The 17,727-nt window shown below is 36.7% G+C and overlaps 1 protein-coding gene and 1 pseudogene across 1 annotated transcript; both read left to right on the top strand.

The window, feature by feature from the left end:
- Positions 1 to 9,262: 9,262 nt before the first annotated feature.
- Positions 9,263 to 11,441, top strand: LOC148577975 (uncharacterized; annotated as a pseudogene).
- Positions 11,442 to 13,353: 1,912 nt separating this feature from the next.
- LOC107618828 (uncharacterized) lies at positions 13,354 to 14,087 on the top strand. Its single transcript, XM_088501610.1, has 3 exons — positions 13,354 to 13,761; positions 13,836 to 13,936; positions 14,051 to 14,087. Exons 1-3 carry the CDS (start codon positions 13,354 to 13,356, stop codon positions 14,085 to 14,087), a joined length of 546 nt encoding a protein of 181 aa, XP_088357736.1.
- The last annotated feature ends 3,640 nt before the right edge of the window (positions 14,088 to 17,727 follow it).

Raw genomic sequence — 17,727 nt, 5'->3', positions numbered from 1 at the left:
TATGTTTAATTGCGCTGTTCGTGTTTCTTGTTTCATTATTTTCGCAATTCTGTTGTTGCTGTGATGATTACTTTTGTTCATATGCTGTATTTCTTGTTTCATGCTGCTCTTTACTCTGATTTTTCATGTTCTTATTCCTTATATGTAATTGCAGCTGTATTTTTTATTCATATGAACTATTATGTTGTTGTTTATTTTCTGGGACAATCCAATTTTAGCCGGAATGCTGCCCAAATTTCTGTAAAATGTTTCCATTCATGTCTTGATTTTGGCATTTTCAACTGTGCTTTCCTTAGATTTAACCAAAACAATTCTGAAGCTTCTGCCTAAAACTGATCAGCTGGATGGTTATCAGAAAGATGAGGAGGATATGCGCTTCATGCGATTTGATTGGGATGCAGTCAAGGCCCGGATAGCCCTTGACCTGACCGTTCCTTGGATTATGGGTCAGAACACCACCATACCAAAGGGCATTAAGCGGATTTACCTGAATGATGAGGCTCGGCTATGGCATCAGATTTTTAGCAACTTCATTATGCTGAGTACTCACGAGACTGAGATACCAGCCGCTATGATCACCCTCCTATGGTGTGTGATGGAGGGTAAGGACCTGTACCTGCCACGCTTTATCCGGTACCATATGGCCAGGGTCCACGTCCGAGGCACTCTTCCCTTTCCTTATTTGGTTACCCAGCTAGGCCGTCGAGCTGACGTGCCTTGGGAGGATGCTGATGAGAAGCTACCTACTGCAGAATGCAAGAAGATTATCCCCCACAGCAGAAACTTTCTGGCTTTGGGCTACAGACCTCCATTTCTCACAACTACTGCTGACACAGCCACACCATCTGCCGGCCCCTCTTCTTCCACAGCTACCCCTGCCACCACCACTGCACCTCCACCTGCCCTAGAGCCCATCTATCATCTAGTGCACCGCCTGTTTCGACGGCTTGACCAGATGGAGCGTCACAACAAGCAACGCTATGAGCAGCTGAAGCTAATGATACGCTCTAGCGACATCCCCTCCGAGCCTGACACACCATCCGAGGCATCTGAGAAGGAGGCGAATGATCACGAGACAGCTACCCATCCACAGAGCGAGACAGAGCAGGCAGGCACCCAGCAGGCAGCATCACATCAGGAGGCTCCGCCTCAGATTCAGGCTGTAGACCCCAAAATCCCTATTCAATCAGCACCTCCTCTGCAGCAGGCTGATCCTCAGACCACCACCTCAGAGACTCCAGCTACCCACCCTTGCAGTGATGACACCCCTTCACACCCTGCTTGAGTGAGCATCGGGGACGATACTACATTTTAAGTGTAGGAAGGTCGCCATCTCTGGCGTTCTTTTTTTGGTGAACCACTACATACTCTTTTTATTTATTTTGCTACTTTTCTGTACTTTTCTTTTTTATTGTTATTTTTTATTTTCTCAGTACTTATATATATTGCTATTTTTATGTATTTATTCTATATTGCACTTTAGTTCATGTTCTAGCCATTTAGTTTTAGTAGCAATTCTAACTTATTAGTTATAGAAATTGTGGATTAATTAGTATAGTTTACCCTTTTTAGCATAAGATAGCTTAGTTTAAATTGAAAAATATAAAAAGGAAGTAAACTAGGAACTTGAACATAATAGAAACAATCCACACACCTTGTATATATAGCATTACATGTTAGTTAGTTAACAACATTTCATCAAGGAGAAACACTAGAACTTTAAAGCCACCTTAAGTTTTACATTGAGAATAATGGGAATTTTTAACTAAACCTGCATGACATACATAAGTGATAAATGATTTTTGAGCTAGAGAACACACAGCCCGTGAGTTTTGAGCTTAATTGTATGGTTACATTCAAACCATAATTTTTATTCCTGTGTGTTTCGCCCTTCCTTTTTTTTATTCTGATGTTCTTTACTTTGTTTTAATCTATATGTCCAATTATAGAATAGAAATACATACCAAGAGAGTGATTGAGGCCATTATTTGATTTTAGCTCACTTACCCCAAAATAGCCTACCTTTCACATCACCCTTGTTAGCCCCCTTGAGCCTTTAAATCCCTTTTATTCTATAAACCACATTACTAGCCTTAAGCAGAAAAACAAAATAAAAATCCCAAGTTGAATCCTTGGTTAGCTTAAGATAGAAATTGTGTATGGTTTACATGTGGGATACCTATTGGGAACATAGATGATAAAAACAAAAAGGTAGAAAAGTTAAAAAAAATAAAATAATTCAAATAAAAATTTTGGGACGCATGCTCATGTGAAATCAAAATAATTGAATTACCATGTGCATTAAAAAAAAGAGTGTTATTTTTCAATAGTTGAATAAAGGGGACACAAAAGAATTCTCCAAACGTGAAATAAAGCAATGCACATGGGATAAAAATAATAAACATTGAAACATGAGCATGTGACATCAAAAGTGGGAAAATATGGGAAAATAGGTAAAGAAGCTTTGCTTTAGAAAGTATGTATGTTAGGTGAGATCTTAGACTAATTAAGGATTCACTTATTAGCTCACTTAGCCTTATACATATACCCTTACCTTTACCTTGGTCCCATTACAACCTTAACTAAAGACCTCATGATTTTTGGTATGACTATATTCTATAATTGTTGATTGGTTAGATGAAGAACAAAGTTATAAAAAGTAAGGATAAAAAGAAGAATAGAGTGATTAACCCAATAAACACTGAGTGACTAGAGAGTAAATGCAAAATCCAGTGAGGGTTCAATAGCTCATTAACATATATCTCTGCTTAAATTATTAATTGTATTACAAGTTTATAAAATGTTTTTCTCTTCCATCTCAATTGTAAAGGCACTTTATCACTATCTAAGGTTTGGCTATATATATATATATATATATATATATATATATATATATATATATATATATATGACTCCTTGAGAATGTGAATTAATTCAACTACATGCAAGCTTTATATACAAGTGAATAAAAACTAGAATTGCATGATGCATCATTCATTTAGGTAGTTGCATTTAGATTAGATTGCATTGCATGACGTTCCACCACTTCAACCTAACATTACTCTTGGACTTAGCATGAGGACATGCTATTGTTTAAGTGTGGGGAGGTTGATAAACTCATATTTTATGATATATTTTGTGCTTAGTTTGAGTGATTTATTCAATCCTTCACCCACTTATTCATATTAATTGCATGGTTTTACTTTCCCTTCCTTATTATGTGATGTATGTGAAAAACATGTTTCCTATGCTTTAAAATTAATTATTTTAATTACCTTTATTTCCATTCGATGTCGTGATTAGTGTGTTGAGTAGTTTCAGATCTTCTAAGGCAGGAACGACTTAAAGGATGGAAAGGAAACAAACAAAAATGGAAGGAAAACACAAAACGGAGTTTTTGGAGAAACTGGCATCCACGCGATCGCATGGACGACGCGGCCGCATGCCGAGCGCGAAGAAGCAGCGACGCAGCCGCATGACTGACGCGACCGCGCACCTTAAGCAGAACACATATGACGAGGCCACATGACTGACGCGACCGCGTGACAAGGAAAACTCCGAATGACGCGACCGCGTGACCCACGCGGTCGCGTGACAGAGACCACACACCAGAAATTGCAGAAAATGCTCCCAGCAAATTCTGAAGCCCTTTTGGCCCAAATCCAAGTCCAGAAGGCATAGACCAGAGGTTATGAAGTGAGGGAATGTATCTGTTAAAAGAGAGTCTCCACTTTAGTTAGTTTTCATGATTTAGATTTAGTTTAGAGAGAGGTTCTGTCCTCTCTCTTCTCTCTTTAGGATTAGGATTTAGAATTAGGATTTTATTCGCTTTCTGGATTATCTCTTTATCAGGTTCAATATTTCTTTTTATTTACTTTTGCAATTTAATTTATGAATTCTTCCATGTTACAGATTACTCTTTTGAATTAATGTTATTTGAGGTATTTCAGTTTATTATTGCTTTTCTTTTATTTACATTATTGTTATTCCCATCTGAAGGCATTTTTATTCCAGTAGATTTACTTTTCTCCCTTTTGGTCTTGGTTAAGAAATCAGTAACTCAGGAGTTATCAAACTCAAACATGATTGATAATTGTTATCTTTGTTAATTAAACTGAACTTCAATAATCCCAATCTTTTCTTAGGAAATAAATAGGATTCGAAGATCAAACCAATTAATTCCTTGACCTTCCTTTATCTTAGTAAAGGTTAACAAAGTGGAATTAAGATTCAATTCTCATCATCATTGATAAGGATAGCTAGGATAGGACCTCTAATTTCTCATACCTTGCCAAAAGTTTATTTACAGTCATTTATTTATTTTACTTGCCATTTAAATTACTTGTTCTTCATTTACTTTAATTACTAATTAAACTATTCACTCCTCGTTCTCAAAACCCTAATTTACAATCTTCATAACCAATAATAAGAACATACTTCCCTGCAGTTCCTTGAGAAGACGACCCGAGGTTTGAATACTTCGGTTATCAATTTATTTAGGGGTTTGTTACTTGTGACAACCAAACGTTTGTACGAAGGAATTTCTATTGGTTTAGAGACTATATCTACAATGCGACTGTTTTTATGAAATTCTTTACCACCATAAAATCCTAACGTCATTGATTCAAGAAAAAGAAGAGCTACTAGACCTTTAGAGAAAGCTTTTAATATGAATGCAAGGGAGACTCTAGATTTACATATTGTTAGAATATTTTTTCATCTAGATTACCTTTTCATCTAGCAAAAAATATGTATTTTGTCAAAGCTTTTATCAAACCACTTTTATCACCTAATTACCCAATGATTACACATCAATGATTACACTAAAAAAATCCAGCTTGACTAACAAACCACTTTTTATCACCTAACTACCCAATCATATGAAAATATAGCTTGACCAAGATTGAATGAATGTGTCATACTATGAATACATAGGCTGTGTTTGTTTCTAAGAACAGGACACGACAAGACACTGAGGATAGGACAAGACAAGACACTGATGGACAAAGACACAAAATTTTGTGTTCTTGTATTCTGTTTAGTGATAAACTAGAACAAATTATGAAAATTCAATTTATTCTCATTTTTTTCATTCAAAAATTTTGAGATGAAAAATATAACAATAAAAAATATAATTATGAAAAATGAACAAGAATAATGAAAGAAAAAATAAAAAATAAGTTGTGTCCCTTGTTAGTGTCTCCGTGTCCTTCCTGTCAGGATGGACACAAAATACACTAATTTAGTGTCTCTAGACACATTGTCTCTGTCCATATCTCATCTGCCAAACACGATTTTGTGTCTCAGTGTCCCTATCTCAATGTCCTGTCTCTGTAAATAAACGCAGCCTTATAGAGCGGTAAGATTTTTTAGAACTCCTATTCTTGGGGTCAAGGTTCCTGTGAGTCCCATTAATGCTAGTGAACTGCATGAATCAAATTATGCATGCACCAATTCAACATACAGTTATGGGATTGAAAAATATAATGCTAATGTATAATTTTTTTGTGGACAGTGAAAGTAATAGCTGCAGCTACCTTGGTAGCATTTTGATTCAGGGCAAGAGCTACTAAAATAGCTCCTCCTCCTCCATTTATAGCACTTTGATCTGGAACAAGGAGCAATTGATGGAGGGAAGACAATTGACATCAGGAATTTTTGTAGGCAATACTTCTTAGTATTTTGTTTTCTTTTAATGAACTAAATAGTGCTAATAAGGGAAAAAAATGCTAACATTTCCTATCATTTTATATTAACTTTGCCTATTGAAATAGTTTTCTGTGTAGAAACATTAAACTTGTTTACTGGTCTTTTTATAATTAATGAGTTGTACAGTAACTTCAGTTTGGTTGTCAATCGCTTGTCTAATTTTTTTCACAGTTGTTGAATCTGTTTCAAGTCCTTAAAGAAATCTGAATGACCAAGGAGTATCCAAGTTAAAGATAAACTTGACATAGATAATTTCCAATTAAATCAATCTCTCGAATGAAATTTTATATTATTCTAAGATAAAATGCAGAGTTTTGTGGAAGTGTGGAATATATATGAGGTGTGAACCAATAAAGTGTCAATATAATTAGAAAAGGAAGTTCACCTGTGTTTCCATTTCTTTTGTTACAGAACATATATCAAATTTGATATCTATCATTTTGATAAGAACAAATAACAAAAGTTCTTTTAATTTTTGGATAGAAATTGCAATAAATTGAATAGCAAAAAATTGTTGTAACAAATAAGAACATCTATAGAAATGAAAATTAAGAAGAGAAGAAAAAAATGAATGAAAAATCAAAGGAAAAAATTAATCAAAAAAAAAGTATGACCTGTTGATCTCTGTTGGGATGCAAAAGATGCCTAATGAACTGAGCCAGCAACTGAAGATAAGAACAAACATGAATTCCTGACGTGCTTCCTTGTGCACTTGAAACTGGATTTGGTCCCTCCATTTATAAAAAATCCAAATTAAAGTTAATTAATTTGCTATGCTATGTCATTTGCCAAACATGTAATAATTAAGGCTATATATATAGCTTCCTTCTTTTTCTCTATGCATATACAAGTAGAACTATATACTTTGCTCTCTTGTGACCTCTAATTAAAGAACCAAACACTACTTTTGTGTTTCTCTTCTCAATGATATTCTTTTGATTTTTTTTTAATTTTATATTTTTCTTACCTACGAGGTCTTTTCCAATAGTGTACATGACAAATCTCCTCGATCGTCCTATTTTTCAGAGCATCTCACTTCTTATTTAATTTACAATTTCCATCATCACTTGAGTGAGGTGACAGAATCATCTAATCATTTTAGTTTCTATACAGAAGAACTATTCAATGCTTTTTTCTATACAGAAGCAACCTTGATTCATAAAACTATTCGTTACAGAAATATATTAAGGAATCTTGATTTTCTTGTCTTACCGAAGGCAATTAAGGAAGCAATAAAGAATCATAACCAATTAGTTCTGATGTGTATTTTCGGAAAACGAATTCCAAACACACAAATCTAACCGGCAAGTGCACCGGGTCGCATCAAGTAATAAAAACTCACGGGAGTGAGGTCGATCCCACAGGGATTGAAGGATTGAGAAATTTTTGTTTAGTGGTTGATTTAGTCAAGCGAATCAAAAGTTGATTTGAGTGGTTTGTATTCGACAGAAGCTAAATTGCATGAAATTAAAAAGGGAGAGGGACAATTGCAGTAAATTAAAGAGCAGAGAAGGTAAATGTGCTGAATCTTAAAGAACAAGAAATTAAATGGCAGAAACTTAGAACGCAAGAAATGTAAATTGCAGAATCTTAAAGTGCAAGAAATATAAATGGCTTGAATTGTAAAGGGAATTGGGAAGTGGATTTGCAGAATTTAAACAAAGAATAGCAAATTGCATTAATCAGACAAGTAGAGGGTGACTTGAATTGAAACAGATCCAGAGCGAAAATGTAAATGAACTTGAAAAGCTTTAAACAGAGAATTTAAAATGCAAACTCCAGATCTCAGGACCCAAGAGACTAGATAACCAAGTCTAGATCTCAATGCCTTCCTAGATCCAAATGTAGAATTCAATTGCAAGAAACAGAAGATCAAAACAGAAGAAAACTTGAATATAAATCTCAATTCTCCAATGGTGCAGTAAAAGAAACAGAGAGAGATCTCAAGGTGAGATTTAGACAGAATTTCCCCAATTCTCAACACCTAAGACTCAAGACAAATGTAATTGAAATTGAAAACAAGAAAACTAAGAAGAAGAGAATTCAATTCTCCTCTCCGAAATTCAGAAACTCAAAACAACTCAAAACTCCAAAGCTCTCCAAAAACTACTCAGCAAAACTAAAAGGAAAGCTCTCTAAGGAAAAACTCTCTGAAAACTTAAATCCTAAGCTATTTATACACTTTCTTCAAATGGTCTTCAAGCCTTGAATTGGGCCTTTGTTCTTGATGGAATTGGGTTGATAAAGGCCTTGGTTGATTGCTCTTGGAGTTGGAGAAAGATCCATTGTGAACCGGGTTGAAATCATAAAAGTTTGAGTAAAAGTTTGAGTAAAAGTTTGAGGCAAACTTTTACTCAAACTTTTTATACCAGATGGCTTAAGCTTGCTGCTACCAACGTTTGAGCCAAAGTTTGAGGTCAAACTTTTGCTCAAACGTTGGCCCCCTTGTAAAAGTGTGTGGCGCCAACGTTTGCCAAAAAGCTTGAGGCAAACGTTGGCGCAAACTTTTCTCCTCCATGGTGTGCAAGTGTGGCGCCAACGTTTGCCAAAAAGTTTGAGGCAAACGTTGGCGCAAGCTTTTCTCCTCCAGGGTGTTGGTTTTGTGATGCCAACGTTTGCCAAAAAGTTTGAGGCAAACGTTGGCTCAAGCTTTTCTCCCAAAAGTTTGAGCTAAAGTTTGAGGTAAACTTTTGCTCAAGCTTTTTTTCCTCTGGAGTGTTTTCAATTCTTCCAAAAGTTTGAGCTAAAGTTTGAGGCAAACTTTGGCTCAAGCTTTTTTTCCTCTGGTATGTTTTCAACTCTTTTAAAAGTTTGAGCTAGCCATTCCTTCTTTCTTCAACCTTCTTCAAAACTCTTTTCACCTATCATCAATCAACCAAACACATCAAAGCTTTGCTCAAAATCATGAGTTTGTTATTCTTTCATAATATATGACAATTATAGCATAAAATCTCATGAAATTGCATTAATTCATCCATGGTTGATTAAATCAAAGGAAACATGGAAATATACCCAATTGGCTTTCTTATGGCTCAAGAAAGTGCATAAATCAATCGAAAACAAAAGAAAAAGGCTAGTGAAATTAGGCTAAGATGGCTTGTCATCAAGTTCCATGTGATGGCAGTGACTACATTTCATTTTTCTATTCCCAAACAAATATGGTTTAGAACAACAAGCGACCTCTACTCAATTCATATTTCAGTAAACAACAACTAAATCACTTGAACTAAACCAAACTTCAGATTTCACTGATAACAGGCAATTAGTGTACCAAACCCCCAAATTAAAAACCCTAAATCGGAACCCTAAACCTCTCAAATTTTAGAACCAAATGAAAATCAATACAGACCTTCTCGACGACGATGAGCACAGAGAGAACGATGATGCTAAGCACACGGCGATGGTCGGGACAGAGACAACAAGGGTGAGATGCAACGGTGAGCGCAGAGACAACTAGGTTGAGCGGCGACAGTGAGCGCAGATACGACGACGGTGACCGGTGATGGTGAGAGCAGAGACTACGAAGGTGTGGGGACAATGAGTACAGTAGTAGATGAACGCAGGTGAAGCGGATGAGAAGCGGTGGCAGGGACGAGTGGTGGTGAAGGTGAAGTGGTGAATGGTGAGTGGTGAGTGGAGAGACGAAGGTGAGTGGCAAAGTGGTGAGGGGGGAAACCTTTCTTCGAAGGGATGACTGGCGCGAGATATGTGATTTGGTGAAAAAGAAAACAAAATTTTCACAAGTGTCGTAGGTGTATTTAGCGTTCTTGCATTAGGAAACGCTTATAAAGCGCATCCAAAACCTAACCATTAGACCACTCTTGGAAAGCGTTTTCTTTAGTGAGAAAAGTGTACTCATAGATATTAAGAAAAGGCTACGTTTTATAAGTGATCTTTATAATATCTAAGGAGACACTTTTCAAGTGATGCCACAACTGTGTTACCTATTCTCCTATAAAATGGTGACACTGAAAAAAGCGTAGCCTATTCTATGAATAGGCTACGCTTTTTAAATGTAGCTTAAAAAAAGTGTGGCTGAATGGGTGTTTTTCTTGTAGTGATATTCCTCCTGGATATAATAAATTGAGGACAACTTTGCTTGAGAAAGAGAAGCAACATGTAGAGAGAATGTTAGAACCTACTAAGAATTCATGGAGTGGAAAGGGAGTGAGCATTGTAAGTGATGGATGGAGTGATCCCAAAGGAGACTTCTTCTTAATTTTATGGCTGTAAATGAAAGTAGGCCTATTTTTTTGAAAGCTGTAGATTGTTCAGATGAGATCAAAGACAAGGATTATGTTACAAAGTAAATAAGAGATGTGATAAGAGAAGTCAGTCTCTCAAATGTAGTACAGATTGTGACTGATAATGCACCGGTTTGTAAAGCGGTTGGTTTATTGATTGAAGCTGAATTTCCATTTGTTTATTAGACTCCTTGTGTTGTTCATACTCTCAACCTTACTTTAAAGGACATTTGTACAGCTAAGAATATAGAGAAGAATAATTTTGTTTATCAAGAATGCTCATGGATTACTCAAATTGCTGAAAATGCTTCTTTTATAAAAAAAAATTTATTGTTAATCATCATATGAGGTTATCTATTTTCAATGAATTTAATACATTGAAGTTGCTTAATGTTGCTCCTACTCGATTTGCTTCTACTATTGTGATGCTCAAAAGATTTAGGTTGTTAAAGCAAGGACTCAAAGAGATGGTTATAAGTGAGAAGTGGTCTTCATACAAGGAAGAAAAAATTGGCAAAACTGAGTTTGTTACAGAACAGATTTTGAGTGAAAATTGGTGGCAAAAAATTGATTATATTCTTACGTTCACAAATCCTATTTATGATGTTTTAAGAAGTACAGATACGGATGCACCTACTCTTCATTTGGTCCATGAGATGTGGGATTCAATGATCAAGAAGGTAAGAAGTACTATATATCTCTATGAAAGAAAAGATGAACAAGAGTCATCGTCCTTCTACAATATTGTGCACTCAATATTAGTTTAAAGATGGACAAAAAGTAACACACCTCTTCATTGTTTAGCACATTCATTGAATCCAAGGTAACTTTTTACATTTTTTGTTTATAACTTTTATTTATAAGTGAAGATCATTGAATTATTACTAATTTCTGCTTAACCACTAATTATATAAGTATAATAGCCACTAATGGTTGAAAGAAGATCCTACACGAGTTTCTCCTCATCAAGATATTGAGATCACTAATGAGAGAGTTAAATGCTTGAAGAAGTATTTTTCTGATGAAGAAGAGAGGAGAAAAGTAAACATTGAATTTGCAAGCTTTTCTGATGGTAGAGGTGTTTTTGATGATTATGACTCTTTGAATGATAGAGGCATAGTTGATGCAAAATCTTGGTGGCTAATTCATGGTGGTAAAGCAAAATTTCTTCAACCAATTGCTCTTATGCTACTAGAGCAACCATCTTCATCTTCTTGTTGTGAAAGGAATTGGAGCACTTATTCTTTTGTCCATTTCCTAAAAAGAAACAAGTTGAAGCCTAAACATGCAGAAAATTTAGTATTTGTCCACACTAATCTTCACCTTCTTTCAAGAAAAACTTGAAACTATAATGTGGGATATTGCTGGAGATGTTTTTCACCAATTGATGAAGAAAATGGTGTTCTTGAAGTTGCTCACCTTTCTCTTGATGAACCAGAGTTGGAAAGAGTGACTTTTTCTAATGATGAAGATATTAACCATATATGATGGAGAAATAATATGACTTTAGATAACTTTTTTTTTGTACATGTGATGTACAAAATTCTTACTATCTCTATTAAGACATAGGAGTTTAGGATTTTATCTTTTGAATACCTATACACTTTAGGAAGAAACGTATATTATATGGTTATTTTTGAAAATATCTCTATTAAGACACATCTCTATTTAATGAATATATTATATTATTAATATATGCATGTCTCCGTGTCTGACAACTTTTTAGAATTCGTGTATCGCCGTGGCGCGTGTCGTGTCATGTCTCGTATCTGTATCCGTGTCCGTGTCTGTGCTTCATAGTATGCGACTTATTGTAGGACAGGGCAGAGTCGGGTAGAGCAAAAATCCATCCCTACCTGCCCCATTGCCACCCCTACTAATAGGGGTGTTCATGGGTCGGGTGAAACCGGATTTGATGTGACCCAGGCCCGACCCGAAATGTATACCCCAATGAAACCTACACACTTTCGGGTCACGATTATACCGGGTGAAAATCGGGCCATTAACATTACCTTCTTGTAAGCTAGCATGTGAAAATATCCAAATTTCCAAGACTCCAACCATTATTTGACATGGTAAAATTCACTTAAAAAAATATAACAGGAACCGACCCTTCCCTAAAATTAAAGCACAACTACAATCAATACTAATATTGTCTAATAACACAAAATATTTAAATCAATACAAATAACACAATATTATGCATTAGTCTAGAGTCTTATGCATTTTAAACATAAAATATTAACTTATAGTCCTATAATAACTAATAACACAAAATATTAAGGTTTACAATACTTAAATTCCACATAAGAATAGCCATCATCCATCACTAATAACACAAAATATTGATTTGTGTATGATGATCGGACCACCGGGCTGAGTTCGGGTGACCCGAGCTATGACCCAGATCTGACCCGAAATAATGACCGGGTCTATTTTTGATACCTTTATCGGCCCTAGACCCAATAAAATCACACCAAATTAGTCCCTAAAAGGTTCAGGGCCGGACCAGGTCTTCAGACCGAACCAGACCATGAACACCCCTACTTACCAGCAGCAATCTATAAGACGGTGTTCAAGATATTCCTTCAATTTTGAACTTTAAACAAAAGTATTAATTGAAATCGATTAATAATTATAACTTAATTACTCATAATGTAAGACCCAGAACTTTTGAAAAGTCTTATTATGATCAAGTCTCAAATCATATAGTTATTTATAGCCTTAATTTCAGAGATTATTTTATTAAGGATAATTAAGGCAAGTTTTGATTTATTGAACTTGATATAAGTTATGATTATTATCCAATTTTATAATTATTGGATTATTTTCTATATTTAAATTATGCAGTTGATAGTTATGAAATAATAAGAATTTTATATGATTTGGACTAAGTAATTAATATTTTAAATATTAATACTGCTATTTTGGAAACTGAAGAAATTAAGTATATTATTTCTAATTTTTAGATTTGGGCATTTTATTGAAAATAATTTGTGAAAATGATGAACAAATAGTATTTTCTACATACAATTAGTGTTGGATTTAATTTGGGTTTCAATTATTATATTATCCTCAATTTATGTGAAATTACGAAATTACCCCTAGACCTAATTTCCTAAACCCTAACCCGGTTACCACTCTCTCTAACCCTACAGCCGCCAAAAAAAAAAACCCTCCCCAACACTCAGCAGCAGCAACGCTGCAATGAGGGGGGAAAACACACACACAGCCTCCCTTCTTGAACCAAAGAAAAGAACGAAGCAGAGAGGGAAAGGGAGACTGAGTCGCGGCAGAGGAGAGGAGGAGGGAGCTAGTGTCGCTGTCGAACGGTGCTGAGCCACCGGAGCCGTCACCTCGCCGTCGTGCCTTGCTGCTGTTGCCGCGCGAACAGAGGAGAATGGGGGACCTAGAGAGAATGGGCGACGAACGAAGCCATCGTTGGGATCTTGGCCGCCGCTGCCAGAGGCGTGGAGGAAGGGAGAGCAGTCGCGCATCCAGCTGCGTCACCACCGCGCCTTGCCTCGCCGCCGTTGACCTCTCTGCAGTCCACTGTCGCCGGAGCTCCTTGCCATCGCCGAACCTCCTTGCCGTCGCCACAGAAGCTGCCTTCGTCGGTGCCGTTGGAGGCACGAATGGGAGAAGAACGCGCACGAGGGAGCTTGCAGAGAGGGTGATGCGCGATGGTAGTAGGTTATTCCGCCGCCCTTGCTGTCGTGCCGTTAGAATCTCCCGCCATGGCCGCCGGAGCTTCGGGCTGAGCTTCTGCCACTTGAGACCTTGCTGCCGTCGCCGGAAAAGTATGCCGGTAAGGGTTTCAAACTTGGTTTTCGTTTCTTGTGAGATTATGGGAGTCTTATTGTCGCGGCATGTTGGTTTCAGTCACCGTCGCCGGAGTTGGGTCACCGCAGCCGCTGGAGGTGGCTACCGGGGCTACCGCCAAACCGGTTCAGAGGCCGTTACTATTTTGTTTTCGTATTACAGTAAGTATCTTAAGTTTCAAAAAAGCCTCGCGTTAGTATTCGGTTGCGTTTGGTTAATGAATATGAGTTTTGGTAACGTGAGGTCGAGTCCTGATTACTATATGTTGCGATTAGTGTTGCTGTGGTTATTGCGAAAGTGGCTGGGAGCTGAGGTTTTGATTGCCGTCAGTTTGGGTTGAGGCAGAAAGGACTCTGTGAGGCGTTTGGATTATGGAACCTTGCATTTTGAGGTAGGGGCGCTTTCCAAAACTATACCTTATGTATTGGAATTATTACATATGGATACTGAAGTGAGATATGGTGTATTTAGTGATTGTATCTGCCTTATGTATTATTTGATTGACTCGAATGATTATGGATGTTTGTTTGGCTGAATTGTTGTGCGGCTTTGTGAAATGTAATGTTTTGAAGTGATTCTTTAAAAATTTGAAATATGAGTTTAATCCGTTGAGGATTGATTTGATTTGAGTCAATTATTTGATGATGTGAAAAGTCGAATGCACTTTTGAATTCAGCCTGGTTTACTTTAATTGACTTGATCTTGGACAAATGATTTGTTACTGAACCGTTTCATTAAAGCTTCGGAAATGAGTTAAATCGGTTGATATTGAGTTGACTTTGAAATGGTTTTGTTGAGATATGCCACTGAGGTGACTGTTGGATTTAGCTTGCTTTGAATTGATTTCTGGCTTTGAGCTGTTGAAAAGGAATGAGAAACGGTTTAGTTGGGACCCGAACCGGGTGGCAAAAGTCCAAGTTTTAGGGGAGGTGCTGCCGAAATTTCTACAAAATCCTAGTCTTGTTTGAAAAGTTATTTGAAAAGGATTGGATTTGAGAAGTTGTATTATTTGATTTATTAAGAGAATATTTATATTTTCAAGCTTAATTTATTTAGTGAACTTTATGCCTTGAGTTTGAGTTATTTAGAAATGAACTATTTTTACCGTTTGAATCATTGAAAGAAAGAATGATGCTCTAATATTGATTTCAATATAAAAAGGAGCTTTTAGGGATTTCAAAGGAATCTAGACTTTTGATTGAGTAATTACGTTTGAGGCATTTTGGAAGAGTTATAAAAATGGGTTCCAAAAAGAAACCTGAAAGTGGTTTGATTCAAATGAACCGGTTCCTTTTCAAATGAGTTGATTTTTGGACCGGGTTGGAACTTGTGATTTTGTATGGTCGGTTTCATAATAAATTCAGTTTTATTTACTTGAACCGAGAATCCATGATTTTAAGAGTTTCAATGAATTTTAAGGAATTGATATAGGTTGACCTTCCCTAAAGACTTGGGACTCTGCCGAGAAGCTTTTATTATAAAATCCCATTGTTGGACGGGTGATTTTGAATACATTGAAATAAATCCTTAACTTGCCATGGTTTTGGAAGCTTTGGAAAGAGAATGCCGAGAGTGGCTTTGTTTTAAAAAGGGAACTCACTTTGAGTAAATTTGGCTTATGAGCCTGAGATGATTTGAGAAACGAGATTTCTAAAGCCAAGGCTAAAAAGAGTTGAAACTTGATTTCAAAGTGAAGCGATTTGAGAAAAAGTGATTTATGGCTTAAATGCCAGTTTTATGAATTTGATGACGTTGGATGGTGGAAGTGTTGTTTTGTTATGGGCCGGAATGGCTGTGTATGATTATGAATATTGGCTTGTTCTGGATTGAACCGTGAGCCGGAATGGCTGTGTATGATATTGATTTATGGCTGATTGCCAAATGAGTTATGGGCCGTATGGCTGACTATGAATTATGAATTTAAGCCGGATGGCTGAGATGGATGTTGATCCATGGCTGGGACTGAATGAATATGTACTTGAGATACCTGGGTAGTAGCAAGGGTTGTTGTTCGTCCCACTTGCTCCAGGTTAGAGACTGTGACGCCTGGGTAGTAGCGGTAGTAGTGGTGATTCCACTCGTTCCAGGTTGAGCTTTTAAACACCCGCCTGGGTAGTAGCCGCAGTAGTGGTTATTCCACTGGCTCTGGGTCAAGCGGGTAGTAGCAATGGGGTTGTAGTTCAAACCTACTTGCTCCGCGATGGGTGTTTCTGTCCATGGTTAGCTACCAGGACGTGTCGGGTTGGCTATATAACCGACAGATGATATCATCAGCCACTAGGGACAGGCATGCATCATATGCATCTATGTGACATTGTTTGGGTGTGCATATTGTACTTGGTTTGCTTATGTGATTAACTGCTAATTGTTCTACTTGCTGTAACTGTTTGTTTGTGCTTGAACTTCCTATTTGTGTTTGCAACTGGGACTCTGTTGGATTGTGGTGATTGATTGTTGGTTGGATTTGTTTGGGCCTAGGGCCGTGGTTGAAATGAGATGGACCGATGGTTGGTTTCGGTTTTGTGTGTTTCCGGTTTGGAAAGATATAAAGGGATATTTTGGTTCAGCATAGATAAACCATTTTGAAAGGCTTTTGAGTTTTTGAGAATTTAATTGTTCCTCTTTCAGAAAAGATTTCAGACTTCTATTTATTGTAAACCGTTGTTTTTGAAAAGAGGTATAAGATGGTTATTAATCACTGGTACGGTTTATCTTCACGTATCCTATTACAGTAATTCCCAAAAACCCTCTACTGAGAACCCTTTCGAAGATGCTGTTCTCACCCCCCCTACATTTTTTCCCCTTTCAGGATATGGGCGCTGAAGTCTCGAAGAGTTTATTTAGTTGCTGTTGTGATGCTCTGTATTGCTTTAGATTATTTATTGTACCCTCGCCTTTATCTTGATATATTCTGTAAGAGGGTTAGGAATTGTATTGGGTAATGCTTGTAATATTATTTATATATATGTGTATATATATATGGATGTACTCTTTATGAGTTTTGTAAGTTGCATGGTATCTATGGATGTATGTTATCGGATGAAAGTATTTTTGGGAGCGATTTCGCGGTTTAAAGTTTTAAATAGGCTCATATTTTAGTATTAAATATTATAAGTGTCGTCGTAATGTCCGAGCTATCAGAGTCGTGCAGCCGGAAGCGTGAGCTTTGGTAGTTAGGGTGTTACATTATGGTATCAGAGCAGTCCTTCCTGTAGAGCCTGAGGAATGGACCGACTATGCTTTAGTTGCATACTCTAAGTGTTTGTCATGTATTAGGTCTTGTCGAATGACGAGAATTAGAGCTTTATGCACATGACGGTCTATCGATTAACGCTGTTAGTCTCGCATTGCATAATTTTTGGTATTAAGTTTGGCCGGCTTAATACTAGTGAATTATGTATATGAAAGCACTGACGAGTTATCATAGATGAAATCCGAGTTTTGAGTAAAGCGAATCGCGAGTTTTGGAAAGGTTGGAAACTATTTCTCGAGGCTATTCAGTTGTGTGTCTTGAATTTTGTTCGAGTCGACCTGTTCTTTTATATCCTAACTTGAAGTTCTTGTTTGCTAGTCCTTTTTGAAAAGTAGTTTGATTTTTCAACTCTATTCCTCTATCCATATGCATTCTTGTTTGACCTTAAGTGCATATGCTGGTTTAAGATCCTTGTTGCATCTATCTTCCTCTGTTTGAGTTCTTCTTGATTCAAGTATTCTTTGATATAGCCTTGAACTTGTATTAATGTGTTGTGACTTTTAACTCCGGGTTCCGAGTTCATTCTTAGAGAACTTGTTGATTCAGTTTTCCTCTTATTTGATAGTGATTATAGCTAATTTTGAGATTTTTATAAAAATTGCTGTTGACTAGATATACACTTATCTATATGTGGAACTTTGAAGATTTCTTATACAGTTTAACAACTATTTATTTCTAATGCCTCACCTGTACTTTTTC

The sequence above is a fragment of the Arachis ipaensis genome, chromosome B1 (genome assembly GCF_059453495.1).
Source record: "Arachis ipaensis isolate K30076 ecotype BB chromosome B1, ASM5945349v1, whole genome shotgun sequence".
NCBI classification, from domain to species: domain Eukaryota; kingdom Viridiplantae; phylum Streptophyta; class Magnoliopsida; order Fabales; family Fabaceae; genus Arachis; species Arachis ipaensis.
The sequence above is the reverse complement of the archived record's forward strand: the minus strand, read 5'-3'. Positions and strand labels throughout refer to the sequence as shown.

Excerpts from the sequence above, each read along its gene's own strand:
- LOC107618828 (XM_088501610.1), top strand. The coding sequence starts at position 13,354 with ATGGGGGACCTAGAGAGAATGGGCGACGAACGAAGCCATCGTTGGGAT. Across the intron at positions 13,762-13,835 it reads GTCGCCGGAAAAGTATGCCG|TCACCGTCGCCGGAGTTGGG; the intron begins GTAAGGGTTTCA and ends TGTTGGTTTCAG. Across the intron at positions 13,937-14,050 it reads TATTTTGTTTTCGTATTACA|TGTTGCTGTGGTTATTGCGA; the intron begins GTAAGTATCTTA and ends TGTTGCGATTAG.